The sequence below is a fragment of the Cyrtonyx montezumae genome, unplaced genomic scaffold (assembly GCF_038088225.1).
Source record: "Cyrtonyx montezumae isolate F1298 unplaced genomic scaffold, pur_monq_1.0 scaffold_14, whole genome shotgun sequence".
Classification (NCBI taxonomy): domain Eukaryota; kingdom Metazoa; phylum Chordata; class Aves; order Galliformes; family Odontophoridae; genus Cyrtonyx; species Cyrtonyx montezumae.
This window is the reverse complement of record NW_027071870.1, coordinates 6,332,512-6,350,573: the sequence shown is the minus strand read 5'-3', so window position 1 is coordinate 6,350,573 and position 18,062 is coordinate 6,332,512. Positions and strand designations below refer to the sequence as shown.

General features: G+C 34.8%; 1 protein-coding gene across 1 annotated transcript in view; it reads right to left on the bottom strand.

Annotated features, from left to right (window-relative positions):
• MALRD1 (MAM and LDL receptor class A domain containing 1) overlaps positions 1–16,696 on the bottom strand; it is a 210,036-nt gene extending 193,340 nt beyond the window's left edge. Inside the window, exons 1-7 of the mRNA XM_065731331.1 lie at positions 16,534–16,696; positions 14,242–14,379; positions 11,212–11,306; positions 10,972–11,130; positions 7,113–7,206; positions 3,802–3,945; positions 281–438 (exon numbers count right to left, since the gene is read on the bottom strand). Of these exons, the coding sequence (XP_065587403.1) occupies positions 281–438; positions 3,802–3,945; positions 7,113–7,206; positions 10,972–11,130; positions 11,212–11,306; positions 14,242–14,379; positions 16,534–16,696 (951 nt within the window). The remainder of the gene's footprint in view (positions 1–280; positions 439–3,801; positions 3,946–7,112; positions 7,207–10,971; positions 11,131–11,211; positions 11,307–14,241; positions 14,380–16,533) is intronic.
• Positions 16,697–18,062: the final 1,366 nt, after the last annotated feature.

Below are 18,062 nucleotides of genomic sequence, written 5' to 3'. Positions count from 1 at the left end.
TATTACAGACTTTTCCCTAAAATTCCCAAACCATTTCAGTCTGTAGTAGTTAGAGCTTCAACGTGAAGTCCTATTGCAGAACATTCACCGCCACATTAATTTATAGCAGATAGGCAAATACTCAGGTTTTACAGCTGCATTCAACACTGGAACAATACAAAGTGACTGTTCACACAAACAGAAGGGTAAGCATGTGATATCATGCGTTCAGTTGCAGATTGGCTGGAAAAAGCTGGGCTGTTGCATCTTGATCATTTAAAAATGAACGCATGTTTCTTACCTGACTGCTATACAGTACTGCCTTGAGAACACTGCTATCTGCCATGGAGTACTGAAATTGAAAATGGCAATTCTCGCTGGAGCAATGGCACATGGAGCTATTTAGATAAGCACTTCCGTATAATGCACTGTCATTAGCTTCTAGACACACCAAATGACCTAAGAATACAAAAAAAAAAAAAAAAAGATCACTTTTTCACGAAACATATCTGTATGTCTTGCCTTTGAAAAATAAGGATCGCTTTGCTGCAGTTAAACCATGGCCCCATTCCTCTTACAGTGGAATCCGATTGTCATGCTGGTGATGTGACTTGGATGTTACCTAAGCATTTCCTATTAAAGAGATAGATATCTATCAGCATTTGCCCTGGGAACCAAAAATGACATCAGTTGACAGTATCTCAAACTTGTCACTTTGTGCATTAAAACCTGTAAGCAGCCACACTTTGATACCTAATCTCAAATATATTTGGAAACTTGGTTTTCTTCCTTCCTATTACATTTTCCACTAAATATCTTTTTACAGTAATACTTCTGTGGAATTTTCAAAATAAGGGGAGAAGTGTTCTTCTGCCTTACTACTACAGGAGCTAATAGCATCTCCACCACACATAACTAAGGTCTTTAGTTCTCAGCCAGAACTTCTGCAACAAAGCGTTGAGCGCATATTGTCTTTCCCTCTGAAGCAGGAAAGCAATTTGTGCTCTTCTTGACCTACTGCCCTTTATAAAAGCATTCCTACAGAGATCTAAGAGAGTACTCAATCCCTTCAACAACGTCTTTTATCTGTCAGAAATAAAAGGGCTAAATACTTTATCAAATATAGCAGATCATTTTTCCTCCCCTCTCATGAGTCACTGAATGTTTTGCTGTCTTCTGAAGCAGATATTATAATAAACATTGACTGATTAAAGGTCTTGAATTTGAAGTTTCTGTATTCATGTGTCTAAATGCAAATTATCTCAGATGCAGATGTTACCAAAATTATTTCAAACTGAAGGGTTAAACTGTCATTTCACGTGGAAAAACTCATAAGGGACCACATTCTTTTCCCTTTGTTGTCAACTTATTCTTCATATTATGCAGTCTTCCACACAAAAAATACATGCTTTCAATTTCATTGAGTTATTCCTTACTGTTCCCTACTGTTGTGGCACATAATTTACAGCCGCAACGGTTAAACATGATAGAAAGAAAATTAATTACAGATGTAACCTATTCTATTTGAAAGAGATCGATAAATGCATCAGAGCTCCTAGCTGTTTGGCTAGATTTTCCTGCCTTGTAATTTATGTGCTGTTAATTTCTAGAGTAACAATTGAGCTTTCAGATAAAACTGTGCCAAAGAATGGACACTCTTCCTCTCTAGCAAGTTCTCTTCCCTAGCAGCTCCCTTTGAACTAGTCCCTTGTACATTTCCCACTCTACCACCCTGGGGAAGAAGATTCAAAACTAACCTGCCATTGTTTCTACTCTTCGAAGACAATTTTTTAAGAAATTCCAAGTCAGGAACAAGAATCTTAAGAATAACAACAAAAGGGCTAATGCAATGTAATGGAGAAATATTCTAATGATTAGGTTCCATTACCTTCTTATAAAATAAATGTAATCCCAGATGTAGGAAACAAGATTAATTCAGTATAAGAATAAACCATAGAAGCAATATAGCATGCAGGAAACAATTCTAAAGAAAAAAAAATATTTTATGAACAGGAAGAAATAAAACCTCTGTAAGAACCTTTGACCCTAGAGAAATAACAGAAAAATTATAGAGGAAGTACAGTACAATACTAGAGAAAAGAAGCAATAAAAGAACATAGAAAGAAAGTCAGCCAAGGACAGAACATTTTATTAAATTTAAGAATGCCAAGAAAGGAGGATTATTCAAAACCTATAAGCAATCCTTTCTCTATAAATATAATTGTCTAGATCACTGCTTTGTAATTCAGTATCTTACCTCTCTTCTATTTATGTAGTAAAAGCTTTGATTAAAATCAAAGACTAAAGCTTAGTCAAACTCTATTTTCATTGCAATTTTGAATCACCAAGCAAGATATTTTTGCTGTTTGCATATTATTTCTGAAATTTTACTATTTATTAAACATCTCACCTTTTAATTTACTTATCTAAACATCTGCATGAGTTGAAATTAATAACATATTGAGAGATAAGCTGTCATAGTTCAGATTTTTCAATGCTTTCTGAAGTTAACATGCAGTTAGCTACTGTGTGTTGTTTTGACACTTGCTTTCACATTTTCTTTTTTTATTTATGATACCAAAGGATAAAGAACTTCTCCAATCAGCATAATATTTATACAACAGTGCTCAAGCACCTATACAGTAGACATTTCAGAATGTGCTCTGCTTCTATAGAGGTTAATTGTACTTGGTCCTGTAAAAGTTACTTAAATATTTTCAGTTGCATTTCTGTTAGCAAAATAATGCCATAAAAGAGACACCCATACTAATTACTAGCTCATACCAGTACCAATTCTTGTTGTTAGATGTCCCAGTGGAAATTTAAAAGGTACTGTGACTGATTTATTTCTTTTTAAAATAAAATCTGCTTTACTGATCAGCATGCTCTCTGTTGTGTATAAACGTTATCTGTCAGAAATTCATTTTAATACAGCTTACATACTTTTCGATTAGTATTTTATTGTAATTTGGCTCACAGTTATTAGAGTGCAATGAAATAAATGTGGAGAATTACTATAAAAATGTTTCTCAAACCAAAACAATACCTAATCATTCATTCTGCTGCTATCAGTGAGATGGAACACGATTTTGTGGAGTCAGAGATCAAAACTGCATCACAAATTACACCATTACAAGTTAGTGTTACTTAGCCCCTCTAAAGAGGGTCTCCACTGAACAACCAAACAGCTGGCATGGCAACTCCATTTCATGTTACAACACACACTTTCATATGCATTAACATTTCAAAAGACATTTTACTTAAATCAGTAGATAAGCATTGCATAGTGGTGTCAAAAACAAGTTTCCTTATATCTGAAAATTTCAACTGTAGTATTTCTGTTTTGTCTTTAAAGTCATCACAGCATTTTAAAATGAATTTTTCTGTATTGTTCACTTCTAAAGGTTTAAAATGTTCTACACGACCACATGCTCAGAATGGTACAACAAAAGTAAAACAGCCAGGTATCAAAACAAAACAACCAACAATAGAAAAACACACAAAACAAAGGAACCATGCCAGGAGTTTGATGAACTTAAATTCACCAAAGACCTGTTGTAAAGATCTCATACTAAGAATTAACTACAGACTAAACCGATTATTCGTTTATATTGGAATTCTTGAATTAAAATCTATATGTTACCAGCACACATTCACAGCATCCTTACTAAAAAGTTGAAGCAAAACCTAAATAAAGTCTAAATTCATACAATTACTTGTCACAGTCATGCTCTATTTTCACACTGGGACACCATTTTTTTCCCAAAAAGCACCAAATTATTCATGACAGCTAACAACTACGTGTTAACTTAAGGTTCTCACCTTTAGTGTCATTGCTGTGATCTTTCAAAGAGGAACAGGATGCAATCTTGTGCCCAGATTGCAGTTGCACCCATGAAGTAGGCACAATTGCCTGATCCAAATTCCACTCACACATGCCAAGCTCAAAACTGGAAGTCTGCAGTGCTAAGAGACAAAGAAAAGCAATCACTCAGCTTCTTAAATTATTATTTATCAGACTATTTCTCATCAGAAACATATGCTTGTTAAATTATATGGCAATTTTTCTGCCTCAGGTTTCCTCAAGTGTTCAGGCTACTGATGAGAGCTATTTAGTTTTTCATGCTGTTGTCTTGAGTAATACTATTTAAAAAAAAAAAAAACAACATTCCTTAAAGATAAATGATTTTTTCAGAGCAGTGTTATTTGCGTTAGCTGATCATTGCAACCTTGGTAAACTCATTCCCACAACAAGAACTGCCAGAAAACATCAAAAATAACATGTCACTAAAAGAATTATTTATGTTCTTTCCTACACGATGCCACCACAAAATCACTTCAAGCTGAGAATTTCATTTTAACATGTCCATAGTGCTTGCAACAAAAGACTTCCTTTTAGAACCAAAAGATTCTGAACATGACACTACATTTTTAAGAAATTTTAAATTCTGGAAGCTTGAGACATTGGATGATAGACGTAAAATGCTGTGAAATTAACCATGGCTAGAGGAAGAAAGTCATGATTTTAAGCAGGATTGCTGAACAAAAATGTTTACTTCTCAACATTATTTAAGTGCAAAGGCAATCTTCTAGTTAAGATGAACTTTTAAATTGAAGTCAGAATATCTCAGAGAGAGCAAAGATTCCAAATGATTTGGAAAAAATAATTTATTTTGGTATACATACACATTACTGTTTACTGCATCTCAAAATCATTGTGGTATTCACAAAACTGATATTTCAGTAATACATATTGTTCAACTGATGCTATAAACCTGTCATTTCCTCAATTTATTCCAATGTTGCATAAGAATATTCCCTTTTTTTTTTTCAATCAAATGCATCAACTGTGAAGAGCTTGTTGGCAACTTATTTCCCATGGAAAATGCAATTTCCTAGAATTGTTCATAAAAAGATTGATTTTGCCAAATTTCAGCACTTGAAGAGATTTGCAAATAAACCCAAAGGGAGAGCTGAATTCACTGTTAAACAATAATTATTGGAAATATTTCAATTAATTCTGCTTTTTAAAAATTCATTTATAAATAATTGAGGATTTCTCCTTTGCAAATTATCTGTCTCTAAACAAAACACCCATTTTCTAACATATGATAACAGTAATATTTACATTTTGGTTTGGGGTTTTTTGTTTGTTTTTAACTCCCATCCCCACACCTGGTTCTGTATTTTTATATTAAAGGTTACATCTTTGCAGGAATAGAATGAGCTAAGGAGTTATGTTTAGCTGAGATTATGTCAGTTGTAAAAATTCATATTGGAATTTATTTTTATTTTCATTTTTTTTAAGTTTAGAAGTAGTGTGTATATAACACCACAGTTTTCCAGGAAAGATAAAAAGGAAAAAAAAAATCACATTGTACCATTGTACTGCCAACAAGATACATAGTTTTTGCATTGCGAACAGCTTCAGAAGGACAATACAAATACTTCACTCTCCCTTACAGTATTTCAGTTTCATGCCTTCAGGGTCTTTGTTCTCACGCCTGTGGCAAAATCAGTCCTAATAAAGGAGTTCTTTGTATACGCTTTGTCAGTATTCAAAAGGGATGCTTTAAGAGCAATTGTAGATACATGGATAAGAATATAAAACTTTTGAATGGAATGTCTGCTAGAGTTATAATTACAGGAGACTATATTACAACTGTTCTAGAACATAATTTCACTATTTTCTATTTAATAGCTAAAATAGTAATTTTGTGTGATAAGTGAAGCAATTTGACAACTGTTGGGAAGAAAGTAAAAGATGGATATTTTAAAGTGCTATACTCAGTGTTTTTATATATGAAAATCTCGTTTTCAAAACTGGACATGAGACTGCAAGAGCACATTTTGGGGATAGAGGGGTATTTAAAAAAAAAAAAAAAAGGACTTCAAAACATCAAGAAATTACATTTGGTTTTACCTACCAAAGTTTGGATCAGGAAACTCCTAAAAACACAAACACATAAGCTACTTTATTCATGACCCTAACAGCACTGTCATACTAATGAATACAAATCCACGGTTCACTTCACGTACGTTTACATTGGCATTGAAAATCTGGAAAGTACACTAAAAACACATATTTCATTGACAAATTTAAAAGAACACCACTTCAATTAACCAGGTATTCCTTAAGGACTACATTAAAAAAGTTATTCCAAATTCAATCTACCAGCAACACGACTTTTTCTATTCGTGACTCAATCTTTACACTAAGATTTCTGTCTTCGTCTCACTACAATCTGCTGATGATTTCTCAGCACTCTAAAACGTTAGCCACATGTACCTATTTTCCCAATGGGATCTCCAGAGAACTTTGTTTTAAATTACAGTATAAAAATAATAATAATAATAAAGCATTTCCAAAAAGGAACTGTATATCTTTCCACCATGGCACCCATACCTCACGTTAAATTTAAAGATCAACCACACTCTGTATTAGATCGCAGAGGCAGGAAGCAAAAGGGATGCTTTGAACCAGAACTGTACTGAGCTGAGGCTGTTGCCTGGGTACCACACTACAACCCTCTTCTGTAATAGAGAAGAGCAAGTAATCTAATTGTTTCTAGGATGGGTTGCATTCTTCTCCCATGATAGTGCGTTGGGTTAAAAAGCAAAAGACTAAATGTTTTGCTGAAGAATCTCAGCATGCACAGATGGTTCAGCTGCAGAGCTGACCAGCCTGACACTACAACTCTTGGATGTAGCAGAGCAGAACAAAATAATCCCCCCTACAGCTGAGGAGTGGGACCTTTCAGATATTTAAAAATAAATATAAGAGCTTTGGGAATTTCCCCAAACTCATCTTCAAGGCTTTCCCTGAGCTGTATGAGTTCTTTGGACCAATTTTGGCCAAGTATTCTTTCTGCCCGATGAGACCTTACTGCTTTCCTGTGCTGGTATAGAGTAACATACAAGACTTCGAGAGGTATTTACTGCCATTTTTGCAACTCTGTTTAGATGTAATTTGTCAGATGATGGTTTAGAGGAATGAAAATTAGTAATGTAAAAAAAACAAAGCTAAGAAAGTCTTTAAGAACCATATGGCTCTCTCCCCTCTGTGTTTCTCTTCAAATCAAAGTGAAAAGCAAAGAAAAATGAACCGTTTCCTGAAAAATAAGTATGCTTACCATATGCTAGAGAACATCCTTCACTGAAAGAAACATCATCAATAGCAACAGTTTCATCTTGTCCCTGGCTCTCCACTATTCCATGAAAGATAACCTGCAGAGTTTAATATGAAATCAACAAAAGACATTCACCAATGTAAGAGATGAAGGAGGCTAAATCAAACTAATTTTAATAGAAAAGATCCTGGAACCACAGAAAAACACATTAAAACTTAAACAAGGATCATAACATTTAGGAAACATAAAAGACTGTGGTTTTTTTTTTGTTTTGTTTTGTTCATTTTTTTGTTTGTTTATTTTTGTTTTGTTTATTTTATAAATCAAACCATTCTTCCCACAGAAAAATATGAATGTTTTCTGGTTATTTTCAAAATTTACCAGAGACTTGGAATAAAGTCAGGGCAAAAAACACCTTTTCAGTTTAGAAACCTTTCATAAACAAGTTTTCAGCCAAAACAAACCTTGAAGAGTACTCAGAATGAAAAGCAAAACTCAACAGTTATTCTGCTCCAAAACTGCAATAGTAATGCTTTTGCAAAAAAACACTCTCTACTTATATGAAGACTCAAATACTTTACATTTTTGTCTTTAAAACAGATTTTAACTTACTGCAGTGAAGTAGGAGGGAAAAAAAGCAACCAAACTCCTTGGAAAGAAGCAGAGATTCATAGTAGTAAATGTTAAGGGTACACATAGATGCATATGAAGATAGGCTGTGCTACATAATAAAACTAAACAGTAACCTAGTCTCACACTCTGAACTATGTTCTTTCTCAACTGAAAAAATTCTCTGAAATGTAACTTTATTTAGGGATGCAAGTAAAATACAAAATTACAAGTAATTCAGTGACAAAACATACAAATATCATTCTCTAAATTATTCCCCATCTCTTGGAATGTTACCACTCTAGGCTTTTCATGAGTCCTATAGGCACAATCCACCTAGAGGTACAATCTCTCTCTTAATAGTGAATGCACAATATTATCTGAAGAATAACTTCTCAAATATCAGCTTTAGAGTCCAGGGGTGAAGTTGTGTATGATCCAAGAGTAAGCAAACGTACCAAAAAACCTGTGGTGGTCCTATAAATTGTCCTCAACAGTACTATTCCATTGTACAAGACTACACTGTTCAGGAAGGGTATTAGGACTTGGGGAGAAGATAGAAGGGAGGGCATGGAGAGAGTGTGGTTTACTTTAAATGTGTATTTGACCTGCACAAGAGGAGTTGCAACCTACAAAGTCAATTTATCCCAGTACTGTACAGCAAGAGAGAGGTACACATCCTGGTGATTTAAACACGCAAGGAGGTCTCTCCAATGGCCAACAGCTATTTCTATTAAAAGTGTTTAGCTACAAGACAGAAGCCAGTTATCAAGAAAGGGTAGCTATTGACTGGAATGGAAGCAGAGTCAGTGCTGCAACTCTGAACCCATCTCTCTAGAAACTATTCTATTTTTTCCTTCAGCATGTCTTAATTTTCCTGTGATGACAGAAATCCATGCTAGGTGCCTCCAGATACTCCTCAATCTGAAAATATTACCAAAGTTTTACCAGCAAACACCCATCTGCTTTTCCCTGAGGGCTTTAGCCTGGTAGAAATCAAGCTGATCCTCATCCACATTTGAGCAAGTTTGTTCGGTTTTCTGTCTTTTACAAAAGCTTCAGAGCTTTCCAGTTCAGTCTATAATGCAAGTGTCTCCTTAATGACACTACTTGTAACAGTAATTAACAATTAACTATATGTAGTTTCTATGGCTGTCAGAACAAATTAATGCTGCAGCTCCATTAGTGGTAAGTAAAACATGAATATAACTAGCAGTTTCACACAGGCTGGTCTTTCTGAGATTCCTACTGCAGCAGCAAAACAAAAGACTTGACATAGGAAATAACTGCAAAAACAGAAGCAAAACCCTAAGTCCTGAACCAATTCCCTTAATGAAATTTGTGAAAAGGAAATCTAATCTCAATTGGAGGGAGAAAAAAAGTAGTTCAGGAGAGCAATCCAGGATATAATTCACTACAAAGGAGCCACATCAGACCAACTGAGATTGTAGTGTGCTGGGCACTTCAACCTGTAATATTCTTCATGTTTCAGAATTTAGAAATTTTTGAAAGCCAAAACCAAAAACTGTAGTGTATAATATATGCTTAACGAGAAAAAAAAAACCAAAAACAAAAACAGGATTTACTTATTTGAAGAGAAGAAAGAAGAGATAAAAAGTATCTGTCATCATCAATGACTGGCAAAGAAAACAAGCAACAAGGCTGAGTTTAATTAAATTCTCACCTCAAACATTCTTGCAAAATTGATGCAAAGCACTCTATTTCAAAAAAGATCTCAAGGAAAAAGATTATATCCATTTCCTACTCTTCTTTTTTTTTTCCCCCACAGAAAATGTAACTGTTGAGAAGAAATCCTATAGCTAAGAAATCTGAAATTATAATCAAAATATTCAATATTCATGACAACGAAATTTTAGTTCACTAAAAGGTGAAAGATTTTGATTATTTTGTCAGTTTGGAACAGGAAGTAATTATATTTCTACTAGTTTCATTACAATGGGAATTTTTCATGTTGACGCAAAGAACAAAGTATGATTACTAGTCATCTAAAAACAGCTATTTACTTGTTTATTTGTAATTCAAACATTTTCTTGAAAAACAACACGGATAGCCCTGAAAGGCTAAAAATCTCAAAGAAGGAAAAGTTCAGGAGCGCAAGTAAACTGTGTGACCAGCATCATGCAAACTGTCACTAGAGGGAAAACTTGCAACCAAAGAAAGACAGCCTTGTTCTAAAGCTATAGTGAGGTGCCCGGCTACATTCTTTTTGTCAATTGTAATGATTACTGCAGAAAGTTTGATATCTGTCTCTTTAAAGTTGGATGTGCCAGCTCACTTTACAGAAGCCAAAACATAAGAAGGTTTGCAATCTATAATCTAGTTAGGATTTGATCCAGAAATTTAGAGGCAGGAAGGAGATATATTTTTTGACCATTCCCAAAGTCAGTCAATTTTCTAAGTGATATGAAGAATGAAAAAGTAAATATAGAAATAAACCTTCCCAGTATGGTCTCACATTGGTAAACAACTGCTTATATTAGATAGAGCTAAATTTTCAACAGGTAACACTGATACTTGAGTTGGGTGTATATATTAGGTAACACACATCATCAGACAGAGTTGTGCAGACAAATATTGTTTCAAAACGTCATATTTTGTTGAATGCTTTCACACAATTTTACCTCTGCAAGTCAAGTAATTGTGTTAATCTTATGTTTTATGGAAATGAAGCTGTGCTCTCATGCCTTCAGATTTTCATGCTAAATGACTCCTCATATCTTTAAGCAATAACATCAATATCAATGTATGCTGTGATGAAGGCTCAAAGTTACCATAAAAAGCACAGCTACAGTGTATAGTGCAGTGTTTGTCACCTGATGCATCTCTAAAGAACAGAAGCTATCAGTATAGAACAGTATTTCATAGACATTATACTTATGAATTAAACCTCAATTTAACAATACAGTTAAACTGAACCTAAAAGCATACTTTACTGAAAGTTAAGATCCCAAGTACATCACTTCTATGGGCAGGTATACAGTTTACAACGTAATAAGATAGTCTTATTTTAGACACATGCACATTTTAAGTGAGGTATATCATCACCTTGAATACCAGAAAAACGAGAACAAGCAGCATTTATTAGTGTCAGTCCTGAGCTTCCAAATAGCTGATCTTATACTTTTTGATAATGCTTCCCATTTACAAAATATTTAGCATTGCCTTACTGGAAAAAAAGAATTTAAAAACCCTTTCCTTTACGTTCAATTTACAGTCAACTCACGATACCAACCTCAAAATTTTCAGTGCTATTGACTGTGATGGTTTTTGCTTTCCACTGGTTTTGCAGTTCTCCTGAATCATGCCAGATGTTTTTAATGGCATCTTCAGAGAGCTTTTGAAGCCCCACCATCAATACTCCGCTCTGACTGATCCAATACTGAAATGTAATCTAGGACAAAAAAAAAGTTGTAATTATTCCAGAGAAGTGCTATGAGAAAAAGCAAAAAAAAAGGACTGTGCATCAAAATACCTGGCAAATATGTTCTTCATCAGTTGGAAGCAAAACGTTGGACCTTAATGTTGCAGAAGAGGATCTCATTTCAGAGGACAATGAAAGGAAATAAGCTATCAAAAGAAATTAATATATATATAAATTTGGGGAAATATAACTGTAAAACAAGGAAAGATGCATTCAAGTATTTATTAGTAATGAAAAAAACAACTAGAATTTTTTCCTTAAAAAAGATTCATGGCACACTCATAGCCATTGTACACCAAACATTTCTTCATTTTGACATTTCACTTCTCTGTGTTCAGGCTAAACATCAGGTACCCTTCCAAAATTTTCCACAACTTCAGTTTCTGGCTTAAGTTCTCAATAAAGTACAGAATTTTGGAACAAAACTAAGGCTTAGTAAGCTGATCAAAGAATTTAAACTGAATATTTTGCATATTTCATGCCTAAACAATAAACCATTGTGACCTATAACAGCTCAAGTCTTTAAGGAGGTGGAGAAAGATCTGAGAGGAGGCCACAGTGTTCCACTCTTCCAGAGGATGTGGGTATGCTTTCTTTCCTCACAGAAGGAAGAGTCATTCTCAGAATCTACCCATTATCCATGCATTACAAAATCTTTGCTGTAATTGAAAGTATCTGACAGCAAAGTTTCATCTGGTTTTACACTTATGACTTTATTATTTTGCTTCCTTAAAGGTAAATACATACAAATCAAACACACACATGCAAAAAAAAACCCAACAACAACAAAAATCAGATTACACCTCCCACCGATTCTAAGTCTTACACAGATGGGGCAGAACTGGTAATTAAGAAATTCTTTCAACAGTAATTTCTGTATTCAAAGTCTGCATAGATAAAAGGTTTCAATTCATAATAATTTGTTGTTTTGGTTTTTAAAGAATCTGTCATAAATTTTCCAACTGCATTAACAGTGAAAATAAAGAAACATGCAGACAGACAAAGCTAAAGAGAACCAGGTGAGTGCTAGTAAATGATTAAATGTTAACAAATGATTTTGCTGCTAATTTGTGTGCAATTTCTTATCATTATGACAGGAACTCTTCCCTGTTATGCTCTGCTGTAGGACTTCATTGTAAATTGTACAATATATTTTCCAGTCTTTAAGCAGGAACAAATATAAAACAGATTACACAGTCTGCTAAGTCTCCAGTAACGAGACAGTCTGAAAACTTTCTGGCTTTGGATAGCTGCATAAATTTCTTCTTCTGCACAAGTATTTCACAAGATAATAGGTAAATTTTTACTGGATATAGGTAGGAATTGCTGCTTTCTGGTGAAAGATACTACCAAGCAAGCACAGACTCAAGAAATTTCACCTAGAGCAATATTGTTGCCTGGTTTATTTTGATTTTATTAGATTTTTATTACACTGTGCTTCTCTCATACTTGTTTCATGGTAAGTTCTGATAAACACTTGATTTTTAAATCATGCACTTAATATAAAGCTTACTTTAAGAAAAATTTCTGGTAATAACCCAGATTTTTCTGCTAACATCAGTTTAACCCAATGTTTATTTGATAAGAGTCTTATTTTCAGAATACATGGTGAAAGATGTGATTGTATACTACGTAAGTAAAATGTTATTAAAAATATCACAGAATCACAAGATCCATATGGGTTGTATGGGACTTCTGAGGATCAGAAAGTTAAAGCACCCTGTTAAAGTAGGTTCCCTGCAATGGGTTACACAGAATAGCATCCAGGTAGGTCTAGAATATCTCTAGAGACTCCGTAACAACTTCAGGCAGCTTGTACAGTGCCTCTGTCATCCTCACAGTAAAGCAGCTCTTCCTCATGTTTTGATGGAACTTCTAGTGCTCCAGTCTGTGCCCATTGCCCTTTGTCCTGTTGCTGCACACCACTGAAAAGAGCCCAGCCCCATTCATTTGTCTCTGGCACATTAGATATTCATAAAACAAACAAACAAACAAAAACTTTTCCAGGCACTCAGCTCTAAGTCTATAATTCACACTAATCATTAAATGGAACTGTTACCTGTTTGGTGTCTTATGCAGTATGTAGGAGGTAGCAGTTGCTTCAGAACAGTACAAATTTCCACACTCCCAAATCATAACACTTTAAAAGTGAGGTCAAAAACACCTATAGGCTTGTTGATCTCTTAGCAGTAATTTAGTCTTCTGTAAGTTATATTGTTGTATACTCTCTAACATTTTATGCTTGCCTTCCTGTGATTGTTCTGAGGACTCAAAAAATCACTACTGCATTTGTGAGAAGTGAATGGGGGTGGATGGATAAGGAGAAAGACAGGAAAGGAAAACAGAGAAGATAATTAAACAGTTTGGACAATAAGCCCACATCTTTTCTTTGAAAATAGAGTGCTCCATCAAATTGTTAACCAGCTTTTTTTTTTTTTTTTTTTTTTTTTTTTTTTTTTCTTTCTTACAAACAAGCTTTCTAACAGCTTAGGAAAGCAGGAATAAATACATTGTAGCTAAAAATTCAGCTCAAATCAATTTAAGTTATGAAGAAAGTTAAGTATTCCAGAACAAAGAAGCCAGGCTCTGGAAAGTAAGGTTAACTTGGCAAAAGGACAAGCATAAGGAATATATATCTCTGGGGACAGGAAGAATTAATTACTCCACTGAGGGTCGATCTTTGATACAAAGTGAAAATTTAATAAGTTTTAGAGAAGCTGGCTCAGATAGGCTATGAAAGTTCTTCCTATTTCCAGATACAAAATCATCTGCTCTCAACAGGTAGGGGTCAGGAAGATAAATGCAACTCTTGATGACCAATTACTTAATCTTCCATGACAACAAGAGCAGAAACTGTTTCTTTCCAGCCTCTTCCCTTCAACTTTCAACTCCCCCCCCTCCACACTTATAGACTACCGTGATTATAAGCACCTAGAAGGCTCTGGTGTCTACGTTTTTTATCTCAGAAAACATGTCATAACCCAACAGATCTATCAAGAAAATAATAATTTAAGCAAATAATACAGAAGTAAATAACTTGTAAAGTCCCATGATTCCTTCAGTGAAGGCAAGGATCCTTACTAGTGTAATTCCCACTGTGGTCAGAATATGGTGGTCCCACACCAGAGTTGCCATTTCTTCTAATCCATCCAGGATGTAAACTCACTTCACGAAGAGGCTTGCAGAGGTCAGTTTCAAAATCACATTTTTCAGAGAAACCTAAATTGAAAGAAATTCAGAAGGGCAGATATGTGAGACTGCATCCAGATTCCATGCACTCTGTGGAAAACATCTGTCAGCTTTTTCTCACATGCAGTAGAGAAGGTCAAGGTAAGGCTCTGCCTTCTAAATGGGATTCTGGTTAGATACGAGGACTACTTTGCCCTCATGCTGCCTCGTAAATTAGTTGCGCATGCCAGGCCCTCAGTAATACTTTTGGTCTTTTTTATATCATCATCACAGTTCACTAATCATTTTAAATCACATTGCAACTTCATCTTTTAAAGTGACACTATGATGTCCAACTTCATGGTTTTCATATTCACATCAACTTAGGGCAAGTTAATTATAGAGGGAAAAAGAGATAATTCACAGATGTACTCCAGAATCAAGTTAAAGTGCAGACTGGCTGATTCATCAACCAACATTTTATTGATGCTTTTATACTTCAGCTCTTGAAGTGGCTGAAGCACTTCAGTGATTCATGAAAAACACAAATGCAGTGGAAGCATACCTGTTTCACATTAAATTAAATGCACAAAATAATGTTCTGTTTTTTCTTCAGAATTTTAAAATAGACAGAAAACAAAGATGTACAAAACAGTAACAGTATCTTTTTCAATAAGAAAATCCTTGATTATTCATGACTGCTTTTCAAAGGAACGTTTGCTTTCACAGAAAGTATAACTTGAAAAATATTTGCTGGAAGATGTGTATGCCAAAAAAAAAAAAAAAGGAAAAGATCAGAAAGAAGAAGTATGTGGGTTGTACTGTGTATTTTATCTGAGCAGCCACAGAGTGCACAACCTGCCATTCCGAGTTCTACAGCTCTTCCTCATCTCCCTACTTTTAATGGAACACATTTTGACATTTTCACAATGCCAAAATCATACAGCTCATAGAATACTGTTCTTTTTTAACTGATCTTTGGAGAAACCTTCTCTACTTTCATTTTAAGTGTTTATCTGTGGTGCTATTCACTGGAACACAGTAAAAAAGCCTGCATAAAAATTAATGGAAGTATAATACAGGCAAAATACAAGATGTGGCCTAAAGAAAGTGCTTTTTTTCTAGAGAAATCAATAATCGAGCACAGTGCATGTTTCAAGTTTATGTAGTGAAAACTTAAAACAGCCACCTCTTGTGGAAATGACATGCTTAACCTAAGATACATCTAGAGAATTCAACAGGCATTGGTTTCAGCCAGCGGCACTTAGAACATTGTAGTGCAGCACAATGAAGTTAAAGAATTTACTAGTACACAATACAGAGCTAACGATTGTCTTATTTGCAGAGGAACTAAGGACAGCTTTCCCAGAATTGATTCTGGAATTCTGTACCAAACATATATCTGTATTATATTTGGATAAATGAAAAGAACACTGTCAAAGAAAAGCTAAAGGAATCTGGATTTGAATTGCTACTCCTTCTCCCAGATATCAGATGAATGCTCATATTTATATATTCCAGTTAACATGTATGCACAGGTAAACACAAGTTCACTTAAAGATTCTAAAATTAAAGTTAAACCCCCAAATCCAACAAACAATAGTGGCTTCCTTTGCTGCATGGAGACCAGGAGAACTTAAATAAGGTTTTAATTAAAATTAGAAGTAACAACAAATCCAAGTCCTTCCTTCCAGTTCAAATCAACGATCTTCAGTGAGCAGGACTATCCTATGCATTGCATGAAATTATTTTCAGCACAACTTTGTTTCGTTGTTCTGGAAATAGTAGATTTCTGTTGCAAATTTACTCAGACTTTATCATTCAAATTCACTTTCATTGTTTGGACTCCCTAAAGGAAAATTGTAGCAACCATATTCATTGTCTTTTGATGTTGCAATGGTTAAGCTAGGAGCAATCCATTCATAAATTCAATACAATTTCTCCCTTTTTCCACCTGGAAAGAAAAAAATGCATCTTCTGAACATTTAATTTACAGTATCTGACAGTAGTTACAAGAATGCTGTTTTTTCTTAAGCCTTAACACAGGCATAGAGTATAAATTCTGAATCTCAACAAATGTTTTTAACATAAATTAAGATAGTAATATTTGTAAAATATCATTCGAATTGTAAATGGATGAGGAGACACTTTGCTACATAACGCCAGTATGAAGATTTATGAATTAGGTACAGTGTATATGCTTACCTTGTCTCTCATCACTGCTGCTATGGCACTGGTTGGTGAAAACACACAACTCTCCAGCTGGAGCAGAGGAACCATCACCACAATGCCATTCCCTTCCTATAGGTGAACAAATATCTGCCAGCGCAACACAGTATAACACACAAAAGCATATGGATTTGTTCATGAGCTATGTTACTATCCAAACTTCCACTTGGAAAATAATTTCTTTTCACTGTCTAGTATTTGTTGAGAAGTATCTCTGAAAAAAAAGTCGGCGTTTGCACATATCTCTCAAAGTCTTCTTCAGAACTTCACTTTCCAAATCCACAGCTTAATGAAACATGGCTTCCGTGAAGCAGCGACTTTCAACCCCGCGTATCTTCAAATAATATTTAACTGAATTGTAACATTGTTTTATGACTAAAAAATTTTGGTGCATGCTGTGCAAGTCTAGTGTGTATCATTAACTTATTGACAGAATTTATTGCCTGATAGCTTGCAAACACGAGATAAGGAAGTAACATGACCACGCAGGAGAATTACTAAGTAACCAGAATTCATAAGTAACTCTTTCCTCATAGGGTTTTGGCAGATGCTTACAAAACTTATGCAGAGCTTATGCATCAGATGTAGAAACACTGTTAAGAAATTCAACACTGATTTTGCATCACATAGATCACAAGTGACTGATACAAGGACAGAAAGATTTCCAAGAGCTGTAAACAAACGATGCCATTAATTTAAAGAAGTATCTATTTATTACTTACTCAAGCTACAGCAATAGATACTGTATTCAAGGTATCTGATTTTCAACTCACAATTTGCATAAATGAACTAGCTATTTATAATGCTTTCCAGACAACTAAATTTCTGTATTTTCTGAAAAAATCATAATTTGTGTTACTGCTAGTGATGTCTAATGTTTCCAGAAAAAGAAAAAATAGAGATATCTAGAGTGTGGAAAAATACAGATCATAGCCTGAAAAGGCCACTAGTCCACAAGAAAGGGCTTGCATTAGCTTGGGAACACAAGTAAACTGTCTCTACTTTCTGCATGTAGCTAGAATGAACTTGTTCGTGAGAAACTGCTCTGCAGCTGTAAACAAGTCTCTTTGCTTCCTGTGAATGACTTTGCTTATCCTGATACGTAATGCTTTATTGTCTCCTGCTGGTATATATACAGCCATGGTATTAATGGATTGCAGGGATATCTTCCTGGCCAGATGCCACTAGTAACTGCTAGGGGGAAACCCCATGGCAAAGGCTCTAGTGGCTGGCTGTGCCTGACACTGGGAGCACCTCACCATTAAGCTGATGAGGCACTTGGCTCTATGCTTGTTCTTTGGTATTGGCAAACCTTATGCGGAAGTGCTGGTACTTTTGCATTACAAATAGGATAACATAGATTAATTTTTGTAAACAGTGAGTGATATAGTCTTACCAACAAGAATAGTCAGAATTTACTAGAGGTGCCATCTATTGCAGGGATCCATCGTTAGAGAAAATTACAGTACAAAGCCCAAGTATATTACCCTGCCAGCACTCTGTTC